General features: G+C 31.2%; 1 protein-coding gene across 3 annotated transcripts; it reads left to right on the forward strand.

Annotated features, from left to right (window-relative positions):
- Positions 1-3,531: 3,531 nt before the first annotated feature.
- On the forward strand, positions 3,532-10,798 carry LOC123221379 (pleiotropic drug resistance protein 3-like). 3 transcript variants are annotated; one of them, XM_044644232.1, is made up of 24 exons: positions 3,532-3,887; positions 4,613-4,736; positions 4,807-4,892; positions 5,056-5,140; positions 5,315-5,474; positions 5,580-5,656; positions 5,750-5,803; positions 5,874-5,964; positions 6,057-6,358; positions 6,442-6,723; positions 6,816-7,129; positions 7,222-7,382; positions 7,465-7,579; positions 7,707-7,849; positions 7,939-8,067; positions 8,150-8,223; positions 8,302-8,634; positions 8,721-9,008; positions 9,107-9,190; positions 9,288-9,421; positions 9,507-9,734; positions 9,817-9,988; positions 10,077-10,331; positions 10,419-10,798. In XM_044644232.1, the coding sequence occupies exons 1-24, from the start codon at positions 3,532-3,534 to the stop codon at positions 10,683-10,685; spliced, it is 4,314 nt and encodes a 1,437-aa protein (XP_044500167.1). In that variant the 3' UTR covers positions 10,686-10,798. The 3 variants fall into 3 exon arrangements, with proteins under 3 accessions (XP_044500167.1, XP_044500166.1, XP_044500168.1); XM_044644231.1 differs by having other exon boundaries at positions 7,465-7,568; positions 7,696-7,849; XM_044644233.1 differs by lacking the exons at positions 5,750-5,803; positions 7,939-8,067; positions 8,150-8,223 and having other exon boundaries at positions 3,685-3,887; positions 4,613-4,740; positions 4,826-4,892; ... (1 more) ...; positions 7,696-7,874; positions 8,370-8,634.
- Positions 10,799-20,759: the final 9,961 nt, after the last annotated feature.

The raw sequence follows: 20,759 nt of genomic DNA on the forward strand, positions 1-20,759 counted from the left end.
AGAATAATCTTGTTTCATTTTAATATGTCTTTATTTTGTTTCTTACGTTATGTTCTCTTTCATCACCGTTACTTTGAATTCCAAATACCACTTATAAACGCTACCAATATTTTATTAGAAAATCATGACAAGCAGTAATACCTTCCCACATGAAAATAAAAGAAAAGAAAAATCTAATAATAATGTTAACACTAATATACATAATACTGTTGAGTGCATCGATTTGGATTGTATTAGCTGGAAATTTTTGCTTAATCTTTGAGTGTTTTTACATTTTTTATTAACAAGGTGAATTAACAAGCCAAACTAGAGCTTTTGAGGTTTGGATGAGCATGGAAACCACATAAAAAAAAAAAAAAATCACTGATTACTATAATATAATTAACCTTGAGAATACCCAATAAATATAATAATTCATTAAATATTTAACAATTAACTGACATCAAATGATAATTTCTCACCTAAATTTTAATAAAACGGTCATTTCTCATTCTTTTAGTTTAAATTTTTTATTTTTTTAACCTATTGGTCAATTCTGGTAGTATAAATTGTTTGATTTCAATGTAAAGTACTTATTTACCTTTTCTTTATAAAATTATAAAACCTTTAATAGTTAATACAAATGTCAATTATCAATTTATATATGTTTATTTAGAAAATATGAAAATATCTTAAATTAATTTTTTAAAGATATTTATTATTATATACTTTTATTTTTTTCATTTTCTTTTTGTTTTCCTTAATTTCTTCTCCTCCTGACCTTCTTCTTTCTTCTTTACCATCACCCGATTCGATTTGATTGACGCCAAAGGAATGTGAGAGTGCAAAGATTATTGGACCCCTAGATATTTTGATTATGCTTAAACTAAATTTAAAGTTGTTAATTTATATTTAATTAACTAATTAAGTTCATGATATAAAATTCTTATAATTGAAAGATGTACGAAATTTATGTTTTCAACTTTTTAGATATAGGTTACCCATTCCCAAATGTGGGATACCGATTCCTTTGCTCATCCCATGCTTGCCCTTGCAAGTCTAAAGTTCTCAAAAAATTTTGTCAAATGAATAAGGACACCTATCCCAATGACTACGATGCTTATCCCTTCATGTCTAAAGCATTTTGAAATTTTGAAGGTGTAAGGTAGGTTGCTTATCCCGGAAAAAAGGACACCCGTCCCTTAAGTGGCACATTTAAAAAATTTGATTGTTGGACGTTTGATTCAAAGTTGTTAATGTTAAAATGTGTAAGTGAATGTCTGTCTCATCATGTTTTCTAGGCCAAAACATTATTTTTAAAGCTCAGTGGATACATTATCGTAACCAACAATCATTTGAGCCATTCCAGTTGTCCAAGACTATAAATTGAAGACTCTTTGATGAGGAATATGTTAGAGAATACTAATGTAAAATCTTATACTATTTTCTTCTCTAAAATTCTCTCTAAAGGCTTATAACTCTTACATATCATTGAGACAAACCCTACACCTAATCTTTGTAACAACCTTGTAGAGACATTTTACACTCAATCTTTCTGCATTCAAATAAACTTGAGCGAAATCTCGGATAACTATTGTGGTGGGAAAAATCTCAGATAAATATTGAGTTAGGCATAATCCCAGATCAACTAAGGTATATGAGCAAAATCTCAGATAAATATTATAAAGGAGGGATACTAGTGGAATTTCAAGTGGATTATTTGAAGAAATGGAAGTAGGGGACTTGGAAAAGAAATATCAAAACCACTATAAATCTTGAACATTTTCTTTCCCTACTCTCTTTACTTTATGCATTATATTTATATTATATGTTTTTGATAAATTGTTGAATATTATCTATGTTTGATTATTTGAGTAAACTTTTTGGACATTAATTTAGTTTGAATATCTTTGTTGAAATTCTTTGTGACATTGTGATTAATTGGAAATTTGTTCAAAATTTTCATTTGGTTAAAAAGTTTTAAACGATCCTATTCATCCCCTTTTAGGATTATTAGTCTTTTCGGGTTTTTCAAAGAAGAATGGATGGGAATCGATAAGTCAAATGAGTGTGGCGGCTCTTCAGTCGAAGAAGGAACTTCATCGCTAGAGAAGATGGGTGGGAAGGAAAAGTTGGCTGGAGAGGAACTTTATCACCGGAGAAGACAAAAAGAAAAACCTTAGGGAGAAATGTAAATTTTTAAAGTTTAATCATAGAGAAAAAATTGTTAGTTTTCTAAAATAAGGGGAAAAAATAATATAAATTGTTTGAGTTTTAGGGTTTAGTAGTAAAATAATGGTTTTACTTTTGTCTCAACCAAAAGTTAACCAATGAGTAGATATTCAAAATTTTGAACTATTACGAGTGTGTTTTTAAGATTGGGTTAAAACTTGGATAGGAAATAGTCTTTTGGCCATTTCAAAATCTATAAATCTGAATTATATATACACATACGGATATTTAGAAAAGATTAGAAGCTTGTTAAGTGTTCAACAACTATAACGCATAATCTACTTGTTATTGTTTGACAAGTTGCAAGGTTGATTATTAATCTGTGTCAAAAGATTATGTTCTTTTAAATGGTTAAAAAGGTCTCTAAAAGGTCATACTGCAATAATTCAAAAAATTACTCGATCTCTCAACTAATTTTAATATGTGATTATAATTCACATAAGTTATCTCAAATAGACAGAGAGAGAGAGAGAGAGAGAGAGAGAGAGAGAGAGAGAGAGAAAAGCATACATGTAAACTTGCATGAAACTAAAACTAAAACAATATATAATAGAATGATGGTCAACTATGAACATACTGAAACTTGAAGTTAAAAACGACAAACTTTGAAAATTTCTCCTCTCTTTTTTCACATCTTTAAATCTGTCGAGATTCTTGACCAGTAAAGCTAAGCATTATGACTTAAGAATCATAATCAACAATAAGAGTTTTGAAGCTTGGAGCTGAAAAGAAAAATTAACCTTCAAAAAATGGTTCAAATGGTTGGTTCAGATGACATAGGGTCACTGAGAAAACCATACCTGTAAAATTGCATGAAACTAAAACAGTATATAATAAAATGATGGTCAACTATGAACTTACTGAAACTTGAAGTTAAAACGACAAGCTTTGAAAATTTCCCCTTCTCTCTTTTTTCACATCTTTAAATCTGTCGAGATTCTTGACCAGTAAAGCTAAGCATTATGACTTAAGAATCATAATCAACCACAAGAGTTCGAAGCTTGGAGCGGCAAAGAAAAATTAACCTTCAAAAAATGGCTCAAATGGTTGGTTCAGATGACATAGAGTCACTGAGAAAAGCATACCTGTAAACTTGCACGAAACTAAAACAATATATAATAAAATGATAGTTAACTCTGAACTTACTGAAACTTGAAGTTAAAACGATAAGCTTTGAAAATTTCCCCTTCTCTCTTTTTTCACATCTTTAAATCTGTCGAGATTCTTGACCAGTAAAGCTAAGCATTATGACTTAAGAATCACAATCAACAATAAGAGTTTTGAAGCTTGGAGCTGAAAAGAAAAATTAACCTTCAAAAAATGGCTCAAATGGTTGGTTCAGATGACATAGAGTCACTGAGAATTGAGTTGGCAGAGATTGGAAGGAGCCAGAGGTCTTCATTCAGGCGCCAAACATCAAATTTCAGAACCGGCTCAGTGAGGAGTGACAATGATGCTGATATTGAATATGCTATGCAGTGGGCTACCATTGAGAGATTGCCTACTTATGATAGGCTGAAATCATCCTTGTTCGACGTTGATACCGTAGGAAAAAGTGTGGTTGATGTAACCAAGCTTGATCCTCTTAAGAGGCACACTCTTATAGAGAAGCTCATCAAGCACACTGAACATGATAACCTCAAGTTGCTGAACAAAATCAGAGCAAGAATTGACAAGTAAGTCTCTTGTAACGGTTTCCGACAGATGAGTTGAATGATTACTGATATGCTAGGAAGATCAATTTATTATTGATTAAAACCTTGGAGAACATACACAATTCCATACCAGAAACCTATATCTAATTTCACACCAAAAACTTGTACTTTATATTTGAGATCATTACGTAGTCCTGGTGCAAATAGATGGGGGCTCTATGTTAACTTCTTGTTAGTCACAGACGATAAACGCTGCAATATCAATATCACCACCCGTATTGTATGATAACAATTAAGATATATGATGATGACTTCAATTCTAAAAGATAGTAACCTTGAAAAATTGCACCCTTAACTGATGAGATTATAGGGCCAAAATCATATAAAACCTACACCAGTGTCCCTTATCAGATTTCGGATAATCCCATAACTTTTAGCAGTTACTCGTAACAATTTTGTGAGTTTGTTTTTAAAATTTACTCAATGCCTTTATTTATATTTTTTTTAACGTTTGTATAGACTTGTATACACACCAGTAATCTGCTTAAGTTTTGTAGTTGATGCTGAAATGCCCTTTGTGACCATAAACTAATGTGTTTGACAGCTCAGTTTGCTATCTGTTTTTCTTGATTTTACTAATTCATTTTATATTTTGGTTTGCGAAAAGCAAGTTGACCAATTAAGTAATATGTTTGAAATCTCAATGTGTTACTTGTTATTTGTTAATCTGATTTTCGATTTTGTAGAGTTGGTGTAGAGTTGCCTTCTGTAGAGGTGAGATTTAAGAATTTGGGTGTGGACGCTGAGTGTGAGCTTGTCCAGGGAAAGCCACTTCCAACTCTGTGGAATTCTGTTAAATCTTCACTTTCTGTAAGTACTCTCATCTTCTGAAAAATGATTAGCCCATGCATTATTAGTTAATTGGAACTTTTTTTCACAGGCTTTTTCAAGGTTTCCAGGTACGAAGTCAAAAGAAGCAAAGATAAACATCATTAATGATATCAGTGGCATCATAAAGCCTGGAAGGTATGTGCTTGAAATTTTATGCGGCAATATTTTGTTGTTATGGCTACATCGTGGATAAAGAAAGTGTTTATTGCTGGGAGAATTTTCTGTAGAGGAAAATTTGCAAAGTTGTTGGCAATATGTAACTGAATCTGTACTTAATTTTGCTTGGGAATCATTGCAGGATAACTCTTCTTCTTGGCCCCCCAGGTTGTGGGAAGACCACACTTTTGAAGGCTCTCTCAGGAAATCTTGACAAATCTCTAGAGGTTTCATAATTTCTTTATGGTTCCTCGTCATTTTATTTTCAACTGGAATATTGCTGTATCGAATATCCAAGAAACTCATTCAATTATGAAGTGCCTAGATTACCTGAATTAGATATTGCTTGTAAAAGTTCACAAAACTTATGAAGCTGAAAGTTCTGTTTTTCTTTTCAACAGGTGACTGGGGAAATTTCCTACAACGGTTACAGGCTAGACGAGTTTGTTCCCCAAAAAACTTCAGCATATATAAGCCAAGAAGACCTGCATATGGCAGAAATGACAGTGAGGGAAACACTCGACTTTTCAGCCCGATGTCAGGGTATCGGAAGCCGAGCAGGTAAGTCCCCTTGAGTTTAATTCAATGAATTCTTATTAGTAGCTACCTTATCAATTTTCAAAATTAATTGAAAGTTATAGAAATATCTTTCTTTTGCCTGCACAGATATCATGCTTGAGGTCAGTAGAAGAGAGAAAGAAGCCGGAATTGTGCCAGATCCAGATGTGGATACTTACATGAAGGTAACTTTACCATTCTTGTCTAGGTTCATTCTATTTCTATTAGCTAGCCGATATAACAATAGCAGTGCCCATATCAATGGCTTGTTTTAACAGGCGATTTCTGTTGAAGGACTAGAAAGAACTCTTCAAACAGACTATGTTTTGAAGGTAATTTCTTTAATTTAGTTGTAAATATACTTTTTTAGTTAATTTTATAATTGTATTTGTGGCTTGCAAGATCCTTGGACTTGATATCTGTGCTGACACAATGGTTGGAGATGTCATGAGAAGAGGTATCTCTGGCGGTCAAAAAAGGAGATTGACTACAGGTAAATTTAGCACAGAGGTTGGTGGTTCATTAGTTAACCTCAAAGGATATTATGTGTACCTTTAAGGATCTATTTTTTGTTAAATTATGCAGCGGAAATGATTGTTGGTCCAACAAAAGTTCTAATGATGGATGAAATATCAAATGGTTTAGACAGTTCAACGGCATATCAAACTGTTGCTTGCCTCCAGCAGATGGTGCATATCACAGATGCTACAGCCCTGATTTCACTTCTTCGTCCAGTGCCTGAAACCTTTGAACTCTTTGACGACATCATTTTGATGACAGAAGGAAAGATTGTGTATCAAGGACCACGGGATAAGGTTATAGAGTTTTTTGAGGACTGTGGATTCAGGTGTCCTGAAAGAAAAGGTGTAGCTGACTTTCTCCAGGAGGTAATGGTATTACAAAAGCAAACAATCTTTTTCTTCGATTCTCAAATTTTAGTTCTTCATCTCTTTGATTTTTTGTTTGGAAGGTGATATCCAAGAAGGACCAAGCACAATACTGGTACCACACAGAAGATCCCTATCATTATATTTCAGTTGATGTGTTCTGCAGGAATTTCAAGGAATCTTCTCTTGGTAAGAAGCTATATGAAGATCTCTCAGTGCCATTTGATAATTCAAAAAGCCAAAAGAATGCTCTTTCCTTCGATGTGTATTCTCTTTCGAAATGGCAATTGCTTAAAGTTGGCATGTCAAGGGAGTTTCTTCTCATGAAGAGAAATTCTTTTCTCTATGTATTAAAAACTGTCCAGGTTATGATTTATCCTTTATAGCCTTTTATGATTTAACCTTTTGTGCCTTGGCTCGTAAAATTTATATATATGTAAGTGCTTTCTTGTTACAGGTTATCATCATTGCACTTATCACAATGACTGTCTTCATAAGGACTCGGATGGACATTGATGTTCTTCATGCCACTTACTACATGGGAGCCCTGTTCTTTGGACTAGTAATACTTCTTGTTGGTGGTATTCCAGAGTTGAGTATGACTACTGCAAGACTTCCGGTTTTCTATAAACAGAGAGAACTGCGCCTCTACCCTGCTTGGGCATATGCAATTCCAATAGCTATTCTGAAAATTCCCCTTTCACTGATTGAATCTGTAGTTTGGACATGTCTTACCTACTATGTCATCGGATACACCCCTGAGGCCTCGAGGTAAGTTCCATGTGAACACCATTTATAAACTTAGTTAATTCTATCGAGCAAATGTTAGATTTCTAATATGTTTTTGTTTGTGTTGATTTCAGGTTTTTCCATCAGCTCATTCTAATTTTTGCTGTGCACTTGACATCATTATCCATGTTCCGATTTGTGGCATCAGTCTGTAAGACTGTAAGTGCTGCTATGACAGCCGGTGTTCTTGGGCTACTACTCGTCATGATATTTGGTGGCTTCATTATCAAACATCGTAAGGATTTTGAGACGTTCTCATCTTTGATTGCTGAATTTTCACCCAAAGGGATAAACTTATCTTGTGTTTTCGGTTGCAGCCTCTATGCCAGTGTGGTTAAAGTGGGGTTTTTGGGTTTCTCCTCTTACATATGCAGAGATAGGCGTTTCAGGAAATGAATTTCTTGCTCCTCGGTGGCAAAAGGTGAGTCTCTCATTGCTGAAGTTATTACCTCTTTAAACTATCTTTTGCTGTCAAAGTAATCCATGAGCACAATGAATCTGTCAATTTATATCTGAAGAAAGAACCTGAATTCTTGATGTTATCATAGATGCTGCCTACAAATGCTACAATTGGGAAAGCAGTACTTGACAGCCGTGGACTAAACTATCAAGGATATTTCTTATGGATATCACTTGGTGCCTTGTTCGGATTTGCTCTACTTTTCAACTTTGGCTTTGTCTTGGCGTTAAGCTTTTTGAAGCGTAAGCCATTTGTTCTGGCTTTCATGTTTTAACTTGAGAAAAATCATACTAGCACCAGTTTCTTAACTGAATTCCGAATGGAAATGCAGCTCCTGGATCATCTCGTGCCATGATTTCACGGGAAAAATTTGACGAGATACAAAGAAGTCCAAGTTCCAATGACGTGGATCTTGTAGAAAGAAATACTGGAAATAAACCTAATCAAGCATCTAATAAAGGTCAATTTAATTCATCATTTTGTAGCCTGTTCTGTCATATTTGTATTGACTTTAATGCATAACATTTCTTCAATGTTTTCAGGCAGGATGGTTTTACCTTTTCAACCACATACACTAACATTTCAGAACATGAACTACTTTGTTGACACCCCTCTGGTACTCCTCATTAACCATTCTGGGTTCGCCATCATTGTCATTGTGGGATCAAATTATAAAATTTTTACTTGGTTTTAGGAAATGAGAAAACAAGGCTTTGCAGACAAGAAACTCCAGCTACTTTCTGATGTTACGGGTGCATTAAGGCCCGGTGTTCTTACAGCACTAATGGGGATTAGTGGAGCTGGGAAAACCACTCTTTTGGATGTTCTTGCAGGAAGAAAAACCACTGGCTATATTGAGGGGGATATTAAAATTGGCGGGTATCCAAAGGTTCAAGAAACATTTGCCAGAATTTCAGGTTACTGTGAGCAAACTGACATACATTCTCCTCGAATCACAGTAGGAGAATCTCTGATGTTTTCTGCATGGCTCCGGTTGTCTCCTGAGATTGACTCAAAAACTAAAGCTGTAAACACACCTTATATATGGCATTTTCACCCATTGCATTGAAATAATGTAAGCTAATTGAAGTTGGTAATGGCTTATTCTGGCAGGCATTTGTAAATGAAGTCCTAGAGATCATTGAGCTTGATGCAATTAAGGATTCTTTAGTTGGCTTGCCAGGCGATGGTCTATCAACGGAGCAACGCAAGCGCCTCACAATAGCTGTTGAACTTGTTGCCAATCCCTCTATAATCTTTATGGATGAACTCACAACTGGTTTAGATGCACGAGCAGCAGCGATTGTCATGCGAGTTGTGAAGAATTTAGTTGAGACCGGAAGGACAATTGTGTGCACTATCCACCGACCAAGTATTGACATATTTGAAGCTTTTGACGAGGTAAAAAAATGAATTTTACACTGTTAAATTCTGATGTTTCTCGCTATCATTTCCTTATGTTTTAAGGCTTTACTGATACGATAACCTGTGAAATTTAGTTGATCCTTCTGAAAAGGGGTGGGCGTGTCGTCTATTCTGGAGAATTAGGAAGGCATTCCAGCAAGCTTATAGAATATTTCCAAGTTAGTTTTCTATGCATGTATTTGTTCGTGATACGCATTTCCTCCTATATTTTCTTGTTGCTTCTTGTACCTTTGACAAAACAGTTTTTTCAAACAGAGTATCGGTGGGGTACCGAAGATTAAGGATAATTATAATCCGGCAACATGGATATTAGAACTCACTTCTCCATCTGCAGAAGCTAAACTTAATGTCGATTTTGCCGAAATATACAAAGATTCTGTTCTAAATGAGTAAGTTCACTTTCAAAGACTTCAAATGTGGCTGTGTGCTAGGTTTAATTAACATTGTACTTCATATCAAATTAATCTATTGCAGAAAAAATAAAGAGCTCGTAAGCGAGTTGAGTACTCCACTTCCCGACTCCAGAGATCTGCATTTCCCAACACAATTCTCACAAAACTTTTGGGGGCAACTCAAGAATTGCCTGTGGAAACAGTACTTGTCTTATTGGAGAAGCCCGTCATACAACTTGCATCGAATCACTCACTTACTGATAGCATCCTTTCTTTTTGGTGCACTCTTTTGGAACAAAGGAAGAAGCATGTAAGTTCAAATCCACTTACGAATTTATCATCTTTATGGGATAACTTCTTGCTCAAGAAATTTCTTGCTTTTTCCTTCCCAGGAATGACCAGCAGAGTTTATTCAGCATATTAGGTTCATTATATGTTGCTGTAATATTCTTGGGCATAAGCAACTGTTCATCGGTCATGTCACATGTTGCAATAGAGCGAACTGTTATGTATCGCGAAAAATTTGCAGGGATGTACTCCCCAAAGGCTTATGCATTTGCGCAGGTACAATAATCTTCACAACCAATTATAAATTGGAAAAGCATTGTAAAAATTTTCTTCTTATATGTGCATTCATGTCATGATTTTGTAGGTGGCAGTTGAAATTCCCTATATCTTTGTTGAAGCAATTTTGTTTGTACTAATCACTTATCCGATGATGGGATTTTACTGGTCGGTGCATAAGATTTTGTGGAAGTTGTATGCCATGTTCACGACAATGTTGTACTACAATTATTTGGGCATGCTCCTTGTGGCTTTGACACCAAATGAAACGGTTGCTGCTATTCTATGCTCAGTTTTCTATACTTTGTTCAATCTATTTTCAGGATTTGTCATGCCTCAACCGGTAAGTTATTAAACTTGACTAGGAAACACGATGATTCGAAATCAATATTACATGTAAATTGAACTGAAACTACTGATTTTTTTGCAGCACATTCCAAAGTGGTGGATTTGGTTGTATTATTTAATTCCTACTTCGTGGACTCTAAACGCTATGATCACTTCAGAATATGGAGATATCAGCAAGGAAATTACTGTGTTTGGGGAATCAGTAAGTGTATCTTCCTTCATCAAAGATTATTTCGGTTTTCGCCATGATCGTTTGGCTATTACTGGTGTTGTTCTTGTTGCATTTCCCCTGTTTTATGCTTCTCTCTTTGCATATTTGATTGGACGGTTGAACTTTCTCAGAAGGTAAAACGTCTGGAGAGGATGCAAATTAGCACAATATTACTGTAAATGGTTATGTTGTAACTTTTTTAAATCTGCACCAAACGTATTATTGGTAATTATATTTTTAATACTTTATCTCGTACTTCATTATTAATTTTGATTTATTTTACTTTTTAACTTTTTGCAGCTACAAATTGTTATTCTACTTATAATCTACTCGTTGGCATTTTTTCCATATCATATATAAAACAATAACTTCATTTTTTAACAATTCAGGATTGTTATCTTATATTGTAAATGTAATTGGTTAAAAAGTTATTATTTAAATTAAATAAAGAATATTACTCAGAGCAGAGGGACCAATCAAATAATTGATGCTTAGAGTTAAATTAGTTTCATCCTAAATTGAGAAGGTTATTATAAAATCTAACAATTCTTTTCCAAATTTCTATCCAAAACTAGGGTTTACTCAAAACACTTATCGTGTAATTTATACCATACCTTGTCGAAACATTCACCCATAGTCACTGGTGGCATAACTATAAACGTAAGCTCTCATGCAGCAAATGGAACAACATTAAAAAACCACTTTGTTTCCAACCTCTTTTATGTGTATTTATTCTACGTTATCGCAATAGATATAAAGATTAAGTAAAACTATGCCCACAACCCACACGTATAATTTTATATATAAAAAATAAAATATCACCATATGATTGAATAGTTTTATATTAGAGATAAAACAATATACAATCATGTGATAACATATCATTATTTGTGCATAAAATTATACACATAATTTTATTGATAAAGATTTAGTGATAGATCCTTAACATTGATACTGCTTATTAAGAAAATTATACATAACAATCTCATATATTGTTATTTTGAAAAATACTAAAAGGCTCTAATAATGTATAAAATGATTAGTAAATCATCATAGTACACAAAATAGTATACAAATAATTTGTTATCATTTGATTGGATGGTTCTGAATGAAAGATAAAGTAACATTTAATCACATAATAACATATTATTTGTGTATCAATTTTGTGTACTCAAAATATATACATATAAGATTGCTCTATATACATAAACTGATAATCTTAGGTTCACTTCATTTTCAATATCACAAGTAATATCACTAAGAGGATTATATTAACTCTTGTGGATTACATATTTATGAATAAGCTCTCATCGTTTAATGAGTCATGTTCTAATATATTGGCAATAGGAATTTTGATTGATTGAGTTGTCATCCTTTGGTATATCAAAAAACAAAGTCAATAAACATAAAGATTATTCACTAAGGAGTAAGATAATTACATGAATGATTCTCAAAATGAATTGATTTAGTAAAACAAAATGATTAGTGAATCAATTACATTTTTGCTCTAAGTCTAATACACTTTTTTATTACCAAAACTGTATCAATGTCCCCAGTCGTAATATCAATGTCCTTACTTATGAGTCACTACTTCGATAGCAAAGATAAATGGTTTTATACAAGATTCAAGCTACAATATAATTGAAGAAGTACATATCTTAATTTTCTTGATTATAGATTATGAATTTTGATTATCACTTTCGAATTGTGTCTTTTTGTATATACAACCCCCATATATATGATTCTAAAGTTAGTACATGATAGTCAAAATGTAGTTGTTTGCTTGACATAGACACACAACTATTTTTTTAGGATATTGATTGACTATTATATTACAAGTAATTTTATGTGTATATATGTTTATTCATTCATATGTTTTATGTGTAAGTATATCTATATGTTTGTTCATTTATATGCGTATGTCTTTTATATAATTACTATAAGTGATAGGTCTAGTGAACAAAAAAAGACTAAAAATAGATATATGAAATCAACATTAACATATATAACAATTACAAGCCGAAATATTATAGATACATTAACAAGTACAATCACAAGTTTTAAAGATAATATATCATAATCACAACTTTATATATGAAGTAACAACTTTATATCAAAATATATTACAATCGCGAACTTTATATTTAAAGTAACAAGTACAATCATAACTTTTATATTAAAATGAACAAATACAATTATAAGTGCAGTTATCTTCCATCTTTCTTTTTACTTTCTGAACTTGATGGTATGGAACTAGGCATTGAAATAAGACTCTTGTGATTTTGTATTCGTATACCTAGGTTTGTGACATCGGCTACAAATATAAGTTGTTCAATGACCTCTCTTTGTGAGGGATGTCTGTTTTTATTTGTTGGATATCCCATGCGATGACAATGGATGAACGGTGGATGGATAACACTTGCCTCCTCTACACAGATCCAATCTGATTGATCTCCTAATGGATTGACGACCTCTGCATAGATTGAATGGCAAAAGGCATTGTCGTAGTATGGATGCACCTATTGAACACAGGTTGTCAACTTCATATATTTAGCAATGGCAATAACACGCATGTAGGGAATTTGTGATAGTTGAAATTTTCTACATGTACATGCCTGCTCTGCAAGGTCGACCACACCATCATATTGGCCACTACCAAGAACCTTGTATTGTTCAAATATAATAGAACACATCTCCAAGTTTAAAGACTTTCGCATATATTTGATAATTTTTTTCTCTGCCCAAGGTATTACTAGGCTAATACAAACATCCGCAAATCATATAAATACAAACATGTATGATAAGTAATTAAGTATAAGTGTACATAAACACATTTATAACATGTTATAATACTGAATATGTACTTACTTGCATGATTTCTCCTTTCATAAAACCATGGCTATAATATACCTTTAATGAACTCGATAAGTATAGTAATGGGTAAATCTTGAGTATGTCTGACAAGTGCATTAAATGACTCAACGATATTGATAACCATTATATTGTACCTATGCCCTGGGAAGTATGCCCTTGCCTACCGATCGAAACCCACCTCACATAGATACGTTGTTGCATCAAGGTGCATTCGGGACAACGACTTCATTATCTCTCGAAATTCATCCTCCATGTATGCCTTAGTTGTTTTCCAATACATCCACGCAACTTTTGCATTCTTCTTGTACTTGGATCACATGTTACAATGAAGGTGATGATAACAATAGCTGTAGTGCATAGTTGGGAATACTTCAGTCATTGTAGAGAATATACTAATATGTTGATCTGAAATCATTGCTAAATAAAGTACCTCACCCAAACAATCCTTCAATTTTGTTAAAAACCAACATCATGTGTCATGATCTTTCTTAGGACTGATGCCAAAAGCCAATAGGTATATCTGATTATTACCATCCAATGCAACAATAATAAATAATTGATCTAGATATCTACCATTTAAAAAGGCAGCATCAATACAAATAATTGATCGAATATGTTGTTGGAATGCATGAATACTACAACCCAATGTCATGCAAAAGTATTTAAATCGATCTTGCTCATTTGTTAATGTATGTGTCACAGTTCTCGAATTACAACATACTAAATTGTAGCAATACTCTGGCAATAACATAAACGAGATGTGCCTCTCAATAATTGAAGTGACCAATTTCTTGCCCGCCATGTTTGTGCATATGATATATCAATTTTATATTGGTCGACGATATCCGCAATAATCTCATTTGGTTGATAAACCCGATCAACCAATAACAATCTTGTCCTCAAAATTTGCCCTAAAGTTCAGGCCCTACTTACTTATGATGAGGTAATATTTGATTTCTAGAACATGTGTGATAGTTATCTATATGACATAGTTCAAAACTGTTACTTTCTCCCAGCTTCATTACTCGTGCACGCCACTTACATTGTTCATTACGACATTTGACCGCTCATCTGATTATGTCTGACTTATGCACTCTAAATTGATATCTCTTCTCAAGAACATCTCGAGTTATCGCATCAATGGAATGATTTTTACTTGAAAATAATGTACCAATTTTTGGAGAATTACTATCTCTTTGCATTTTTGCTTTTCTGAATGTAGATGGTTGGTCAAGAAAAGGTGACAACTGTATGAACATTCTCACAATCAAGATTTGTTTGTGGGAAAATACTTGTACCTCAAATATCTTCATTAACATGTGTTTTCTTTTCGAACTTCGATTCCTTGATAGGAATATCATGCATAACTTTCTTATCAAGTTCATTCCATTCTAGAAATTTTTCTTCATTGCCACGAACAAATTCTTTTACACTATACAATTCATTAACATCAACATCATTTAAGTATGCAAAATCTTCCTCAAAAAATTCTTGTTTCAGATTGATCCTGATATTTTGAATCTCTCCTAAACTAATCTCTTGATCTTCTGGATAACTACTCGGCTCATTATCTTGTAAACTCTCATCTGTTTGTTGAACCTCATTACTATCATCATTAATTATAGCTGTTACAAAAATTGGAACACATGTTTTAAAGAAGTTAGACAAACCATTTAGAATCTCAACATCTTCATCATTTGAAATTTCAATAGGGATGTTATCATCAAGATGCTTTGGTTTCATGCTAATCTAAATGTTAAATATCCTTCAATTTATGTTACACTTTTCGCTCACCATTTGGATTAATTCCTCGAATGTTGTGTGTTCTGAAATTTTAATCAGTTTTCTTTTACCTCCAACATATTTTATTACATTGTCACCATTTCTATCTATTCCCCCCCTCCCCCCAAATCTAATTGAAACATATCCAGCCATTTAGATTAATCTTACAATAAAATATATAATCAACATAAAAACATGATTGAAAATATTATTTACAGATTTGTGTTATATTATTTTATTATTAAGTTTAAATTTCGTGATTTTATTTCTATTGCACAGTTACACCTATTTCATAATTTGATTATATATTGTGACTATTAATATACTTTGATCAATGTGCTACTAATTTGTGAAAATATTATTTTACCCCTATATCGTAAAATATCAGTTTACCTCCAAATATTATCTAATATATCTCTAACACCCTTCATTGTAAAATATCATTTTATCTCCAAGTATTATCTAATCTAATCTAATTCTCTAACATTCTTTATTGTAAAATATCATTTCACCTCATACTATTATAATGATTACAAATACCCCCTATAGTTTTTATCAATATACTTTTTACACATAATTCTAATTTATTATATAAAACACTACATATAATTACATTTTCAATAAAATAATAACGATTTAAGTTATAGTATGTATAAATAACTCAATATCATAAACTTTTTTTTTTGCTTGAAATTTGATCATGAACTTTTTTTCTCTCTCCAAAAATTTCTCTCAAATAATAAATAAAATTGTATATGTTAAAGATAAAGGAAGAGATATGATTTATATAGAAATAAAGGAAGGATAGTTTTGGTTTTTTTTTTTTATACTTAGGATATTTTCGTTTAAATTTTTTAAAATATGAGTATTTTGGTTTAAACCCCAAAATTAGGGATACATTTTTTATTACCGTTAAAAATAGGGTAATTTAATTAATTTCCCTAAAATAAATATCTTCTTAATATAAACGAGAACCTTTTTACAAGAAATACCTAAAAATTGAATATGTATAACAAATAATAATCCGTCATTTGAGTTGAATTTACTAGCTAGAGAAAGAAGATGATGATTACTTACTATTGCTTCATAAATCCTTCAATTTATAACGAAAAACAAATGCATATGACTATTTATTGTTTGATCGAACTTTATATGAATCGAAAGTTTTTCATTCATTGATATTTTTCTGATTTAGATAACTAAAAATTTCGAAATTAATCAATTATTTAACCGATGGAGTAGCCATAGTAATGGAAGTGATTATGGTGAGCCGACATAGGAGGGAGAATAACAATTGCAGGCGAGAGAAGCTACTAATGAGTGTTATCTTGAGTCCTGATAAACCAAAACACATAATTAAAAGACCAACCAAGTATTTATATTAGATTATAGTGATTAAATTGACGTTCTGTGAGCCGTTTATGATATGAGTGTGTAAAATTGATTGAATGAATGATTATGTGTGATTGAATTGTTTGAAATGATTCCATTTAAATAAAAAAGAGCTGGATGGCAGAAGGGAGGGATATCCCAGAATTAAGTTAATTTATCTCTTATGTATTCTCTACCTCTCTATTTTTGTAACCCTTTGTTTCTTTTTCCTCTTCTTGCCGGAGTTTTGTTCTTGTGTTGGATTCCATTGTTACAGGGACATAACAGATTAAAAGAAAATTATAATAGTATTATAGCCTTCATATTTGTCTATATAATGTTGGGTTTGTGTGCGTGTGCGTGTGCGTGTGTGTGTATATATAAAAAAATCAATTGACCATATTTTTTCTAGTCGGTAATGTTGTTGCTTTCCTTTGTATGTTTATAGCAAATCTTGTATTAACAGATTCCCATTTTGTGTCTTTCTTGCATGGCATTATGTTTTGGTTGCATAACTCTTAAGAACCATGAAACATAATTATTCAATTATGCAATAATTTTTTAATGCATTGTTATGTTGACATTGATCAACTTGTAGATAGTTGAATTACCATTGTTATTTGTAAACAATAAAACTATATGTTTAAATACACAAAATAGATACACAGATAATGTCTTATTATGTGATTGGGTGATTTTGAATTAAAAATAAAATAACTTTCAATCATTTAATAACACATAATCTATATATTAATTTTGTTTACTCAAAATGTGTATATATAACATTATTTATTTGTAAATGATATAACATCTTTGAATCTATAAAACAAATTCACAGATGTGATCCAACAAGAAAAAAGAAAAAAGAAAATTGGAGATATTTTTGTGTTATAAAATAATATAAAAAACTAGAAAGATAATTTTTTTGTTTGTTTTCCTAATTTCTGATTTATAGAAGGCTGAATACCTATTTTCCACCCAAATTTTGATGAAATAATTTGTCACCCTTTTATTTTAAAATTTTCATTTTCTCTTTCATATTTTATATATATTAATAAAATTTGCTTATTTTTCTTTTTATAAAACTTTTGAAATGAACTTTCTCTCTATATATAATGGTTTACACTAATGAAATTTTCAAACACAAAGGGTGAAATTACTTTTATCAAAGTTTGGGTGGAAACTAATCATTTTGCCTAAATTTTCATTTTCTCTTTCATATTTTATTTACATGCATACGTGAAAGAATCTGACATTCCATTTCTATTATGACATTTGTAACAAATTAGACTTAGGATGTGTTTGTTTTAAGTAATAATTTATTATCAAAAATAAAAATTATTATAAAGATGAATTATTTAAAAGGTTATTAGATAAAAATGATTATTATGATTGATAAAATTTAGTAAAAATCGGTAGATGTAAATAATTATTATATTTAGTTAAAGGTAATAAAATAATACTAAAATGTTATTTTAGTTAAATATTTTTAACTATAATTATTCATAGAGATTTTTTATATTACTTGTTATATTATTTGAAAATATGATTTTTTTTGTCTAAAAAAATATAATTATAGCAAAATTAAGATTACCTTGATAATTTTTTAATACTTGTCATGAATGTGGTAATCATATTACTTTTTATATTACTTATTATATTATCATTGGTAATAAAAAATTATCGAAATATTTTATCATTTAATAAACCAAATAAAATAAAATAATAATAAAATATGAATTACTAAAATAATTTTTTAATATTTGCCCATTATTGTTAAAAATACATCCTTAAATTAGCAAAACAAGTATTAGATTTCATCAAAAACCTCTCTTGCGGTTTACATAATCCTCATATACCCCCTATGTGCCATTTTCTGATAAGACAAAATGGTCTTTAAATTAAACCTTTAAAAAGTTGGTAGGATGGCCAAGCATGGCAAAATCATGATGCCATGCATAATATTTATCCAGCCAGACTTGACCAGATAATTTCCTGCCAGGCTTAACTGCTGTTACCAAATTTTTATCTAACATTTTTTTTTTTCTTTATAGTTTTATTTTATTTTAATTTTCCCAAATTTTCAACATGGTTAACATTGAAACTATGATTATATTGAGTATTTAAGAATTGTGTAAAGCAGAAGGAAGGTTTTTGATAAAATCTGGATTTTTTAAAAAATAAGCCTTCAAGATCATTCTAGTGTCGACTACTGAAGAACGAATAATTCTAACAGTGAAGAAGACGTTTGATCATAATTATTTAATACTTATTTTTATAGAGTACAATAAGAATACTTCATCTTCTTTTATAATATGTTGAATTTTTTTTTCCTATTGTTATATTCTCTTTCATTACTTAGAATAGGAAAGAAAACATTTTAGTTAAAAATATTTTTTTTATAGACTGTTTTATAAGAATAATCTTGTTTCATTTTAATATGTCTTCATTTTGTTTCTTACGTTATGTTCTCTTTCATTCACCATTACTTTGAATTCCAAAGACTAATTATAAAACGCTACCAATATTTTATTTGAAAATCATGACAAGCAATAATACAGTATAAATTATACAGCACAATAGCTAGTATACCTTCCCACATGAAAAGAAAAGAAAAGAAAATTCTAATTAGAATGTTAACAGTAATATACATAATACTGTTGAGTGTATTGATTTGGATTGTATTAGCTAGAAATTTTTGCTTAATCTTTGAGTGTTTCTACATTTTTATTAACATAGTGAATTAACAAGATAGACTAGAGCTTTTGAGGTTTGGATGAGCATGGGAACCACATTAAAAAAAAAAAATCACTGATTACTATAATATAATTAACTTTGAGAATACCCAATAAATATAATAATTCATTAAATAATTAACAATTAAGTGACGTCAAATGATAATTTCTCACCTAAATTTTAATAAAATGGTAATTTCTCACTTTTTTAGTTTAAAAATCTGTTTTTTTCAACTATTGGTCAATTCTGGTAGTATAAATTGTTTGATTTCAATGTAAAGTACGTATTTACCTTTTCTTTATAAAATTATAAAACCTTTAATACTTAATACAAGTGTCAATTATCAATTTATATATGTTTATTTAGAAAATATGAAAATATCTTAAATTAATTTTTTAAAAATATTTATTATTATATACTTTTATTTTTTTCATTTTCTCTTTGTTTTCCTTAGTTTCTTCTTCTCCTGACCCTCTTCCCTCTTCTTTACCATCACCCAATTCGATTCGACTGATGATGAAGAAATGAGAGAGAGCAAAGACTATTAGAGCCCTAGATGTTTTGATTATGTCTAAACTAAATTTAAAGTTGTTAATTTATATTTAATTAACTAATTAAGTCTATGATATAAAATTCTTATGAGTGAAAGATGGACAAAATTTATATTTTCAACTTTTTAGATAAGGGATGCCCATCCCCAAATGTGGGACACCGATTTCTTTGTTTGTTCCATGCCTATCCTTGCAAGTCTAAAGCTTTCAAAAATTTTTGCCAAATGAATAAGGACACCCATCCCAATGATTGGGATGCCCATGCCCATGACAAAGACGCTTATCCCTTCACGTCTAAAGTATTTTGAAATTCTAAAGGTGTAAGGTAGGATGCTCATCTCGAAAAAAGGGACGCCCATCCCTCAAGTGGTGCATTTAAAAAATTTGACTGTTGGATGTTTGATTCAAAGCCGCTAAAGTCAAAATGTGTAAGTGGATGCCTGTCCCATCGTGTTTTCAAGGCCAAAACATCATTTTCAAAGCTCAATGGATACATTATCCCAACCAACTATCACTTAAGCTATTTCAGCCATCCAAGACTATAAATTGAAGACTCTTTGATAAGGAATGCATTAGAGAATAATAATGTAAAATCTTATACTGTTCTCTTCTCTAAAATTCTCTCTAAAAGCTTATAACTCATATAATTGAGAGACAACTTACACCTAATCTTTGTAATAGCCTTGTAGAGGCATTTTACCCTCAAAATTTCTATATTCAAACAAACTTGAGTGAAATCTCGAATAACTATTGAGTTGGGTAAAATCTTGGATCAACTAATAAACGTGGACGAAATCTTAGAGAATTATTATAAAGGGGGGATTTTTTACTAGTAGAACTTCAAGTAGATTGCTTGAAGAAGTGGAAGTAGGAGACTTGGAAAAGAAAGCTCAAAACC

Source organism: Mangifera indica, chromosome 7 (genome assembly GCF_011075055.1).
Source record: "Mangifera indica cultivar Alphonso chromosome 7, CATAS_Mindica_2.1, whole genome shotgun sequence".
NCBI classification, from domain to species: domain Eukaryota; kingdom Viridiplantae; phylum Streptophyta; class Magnoliopsida; order Sapindales; family Anacardiaceae; genus Mangifera; species Mangifera indica.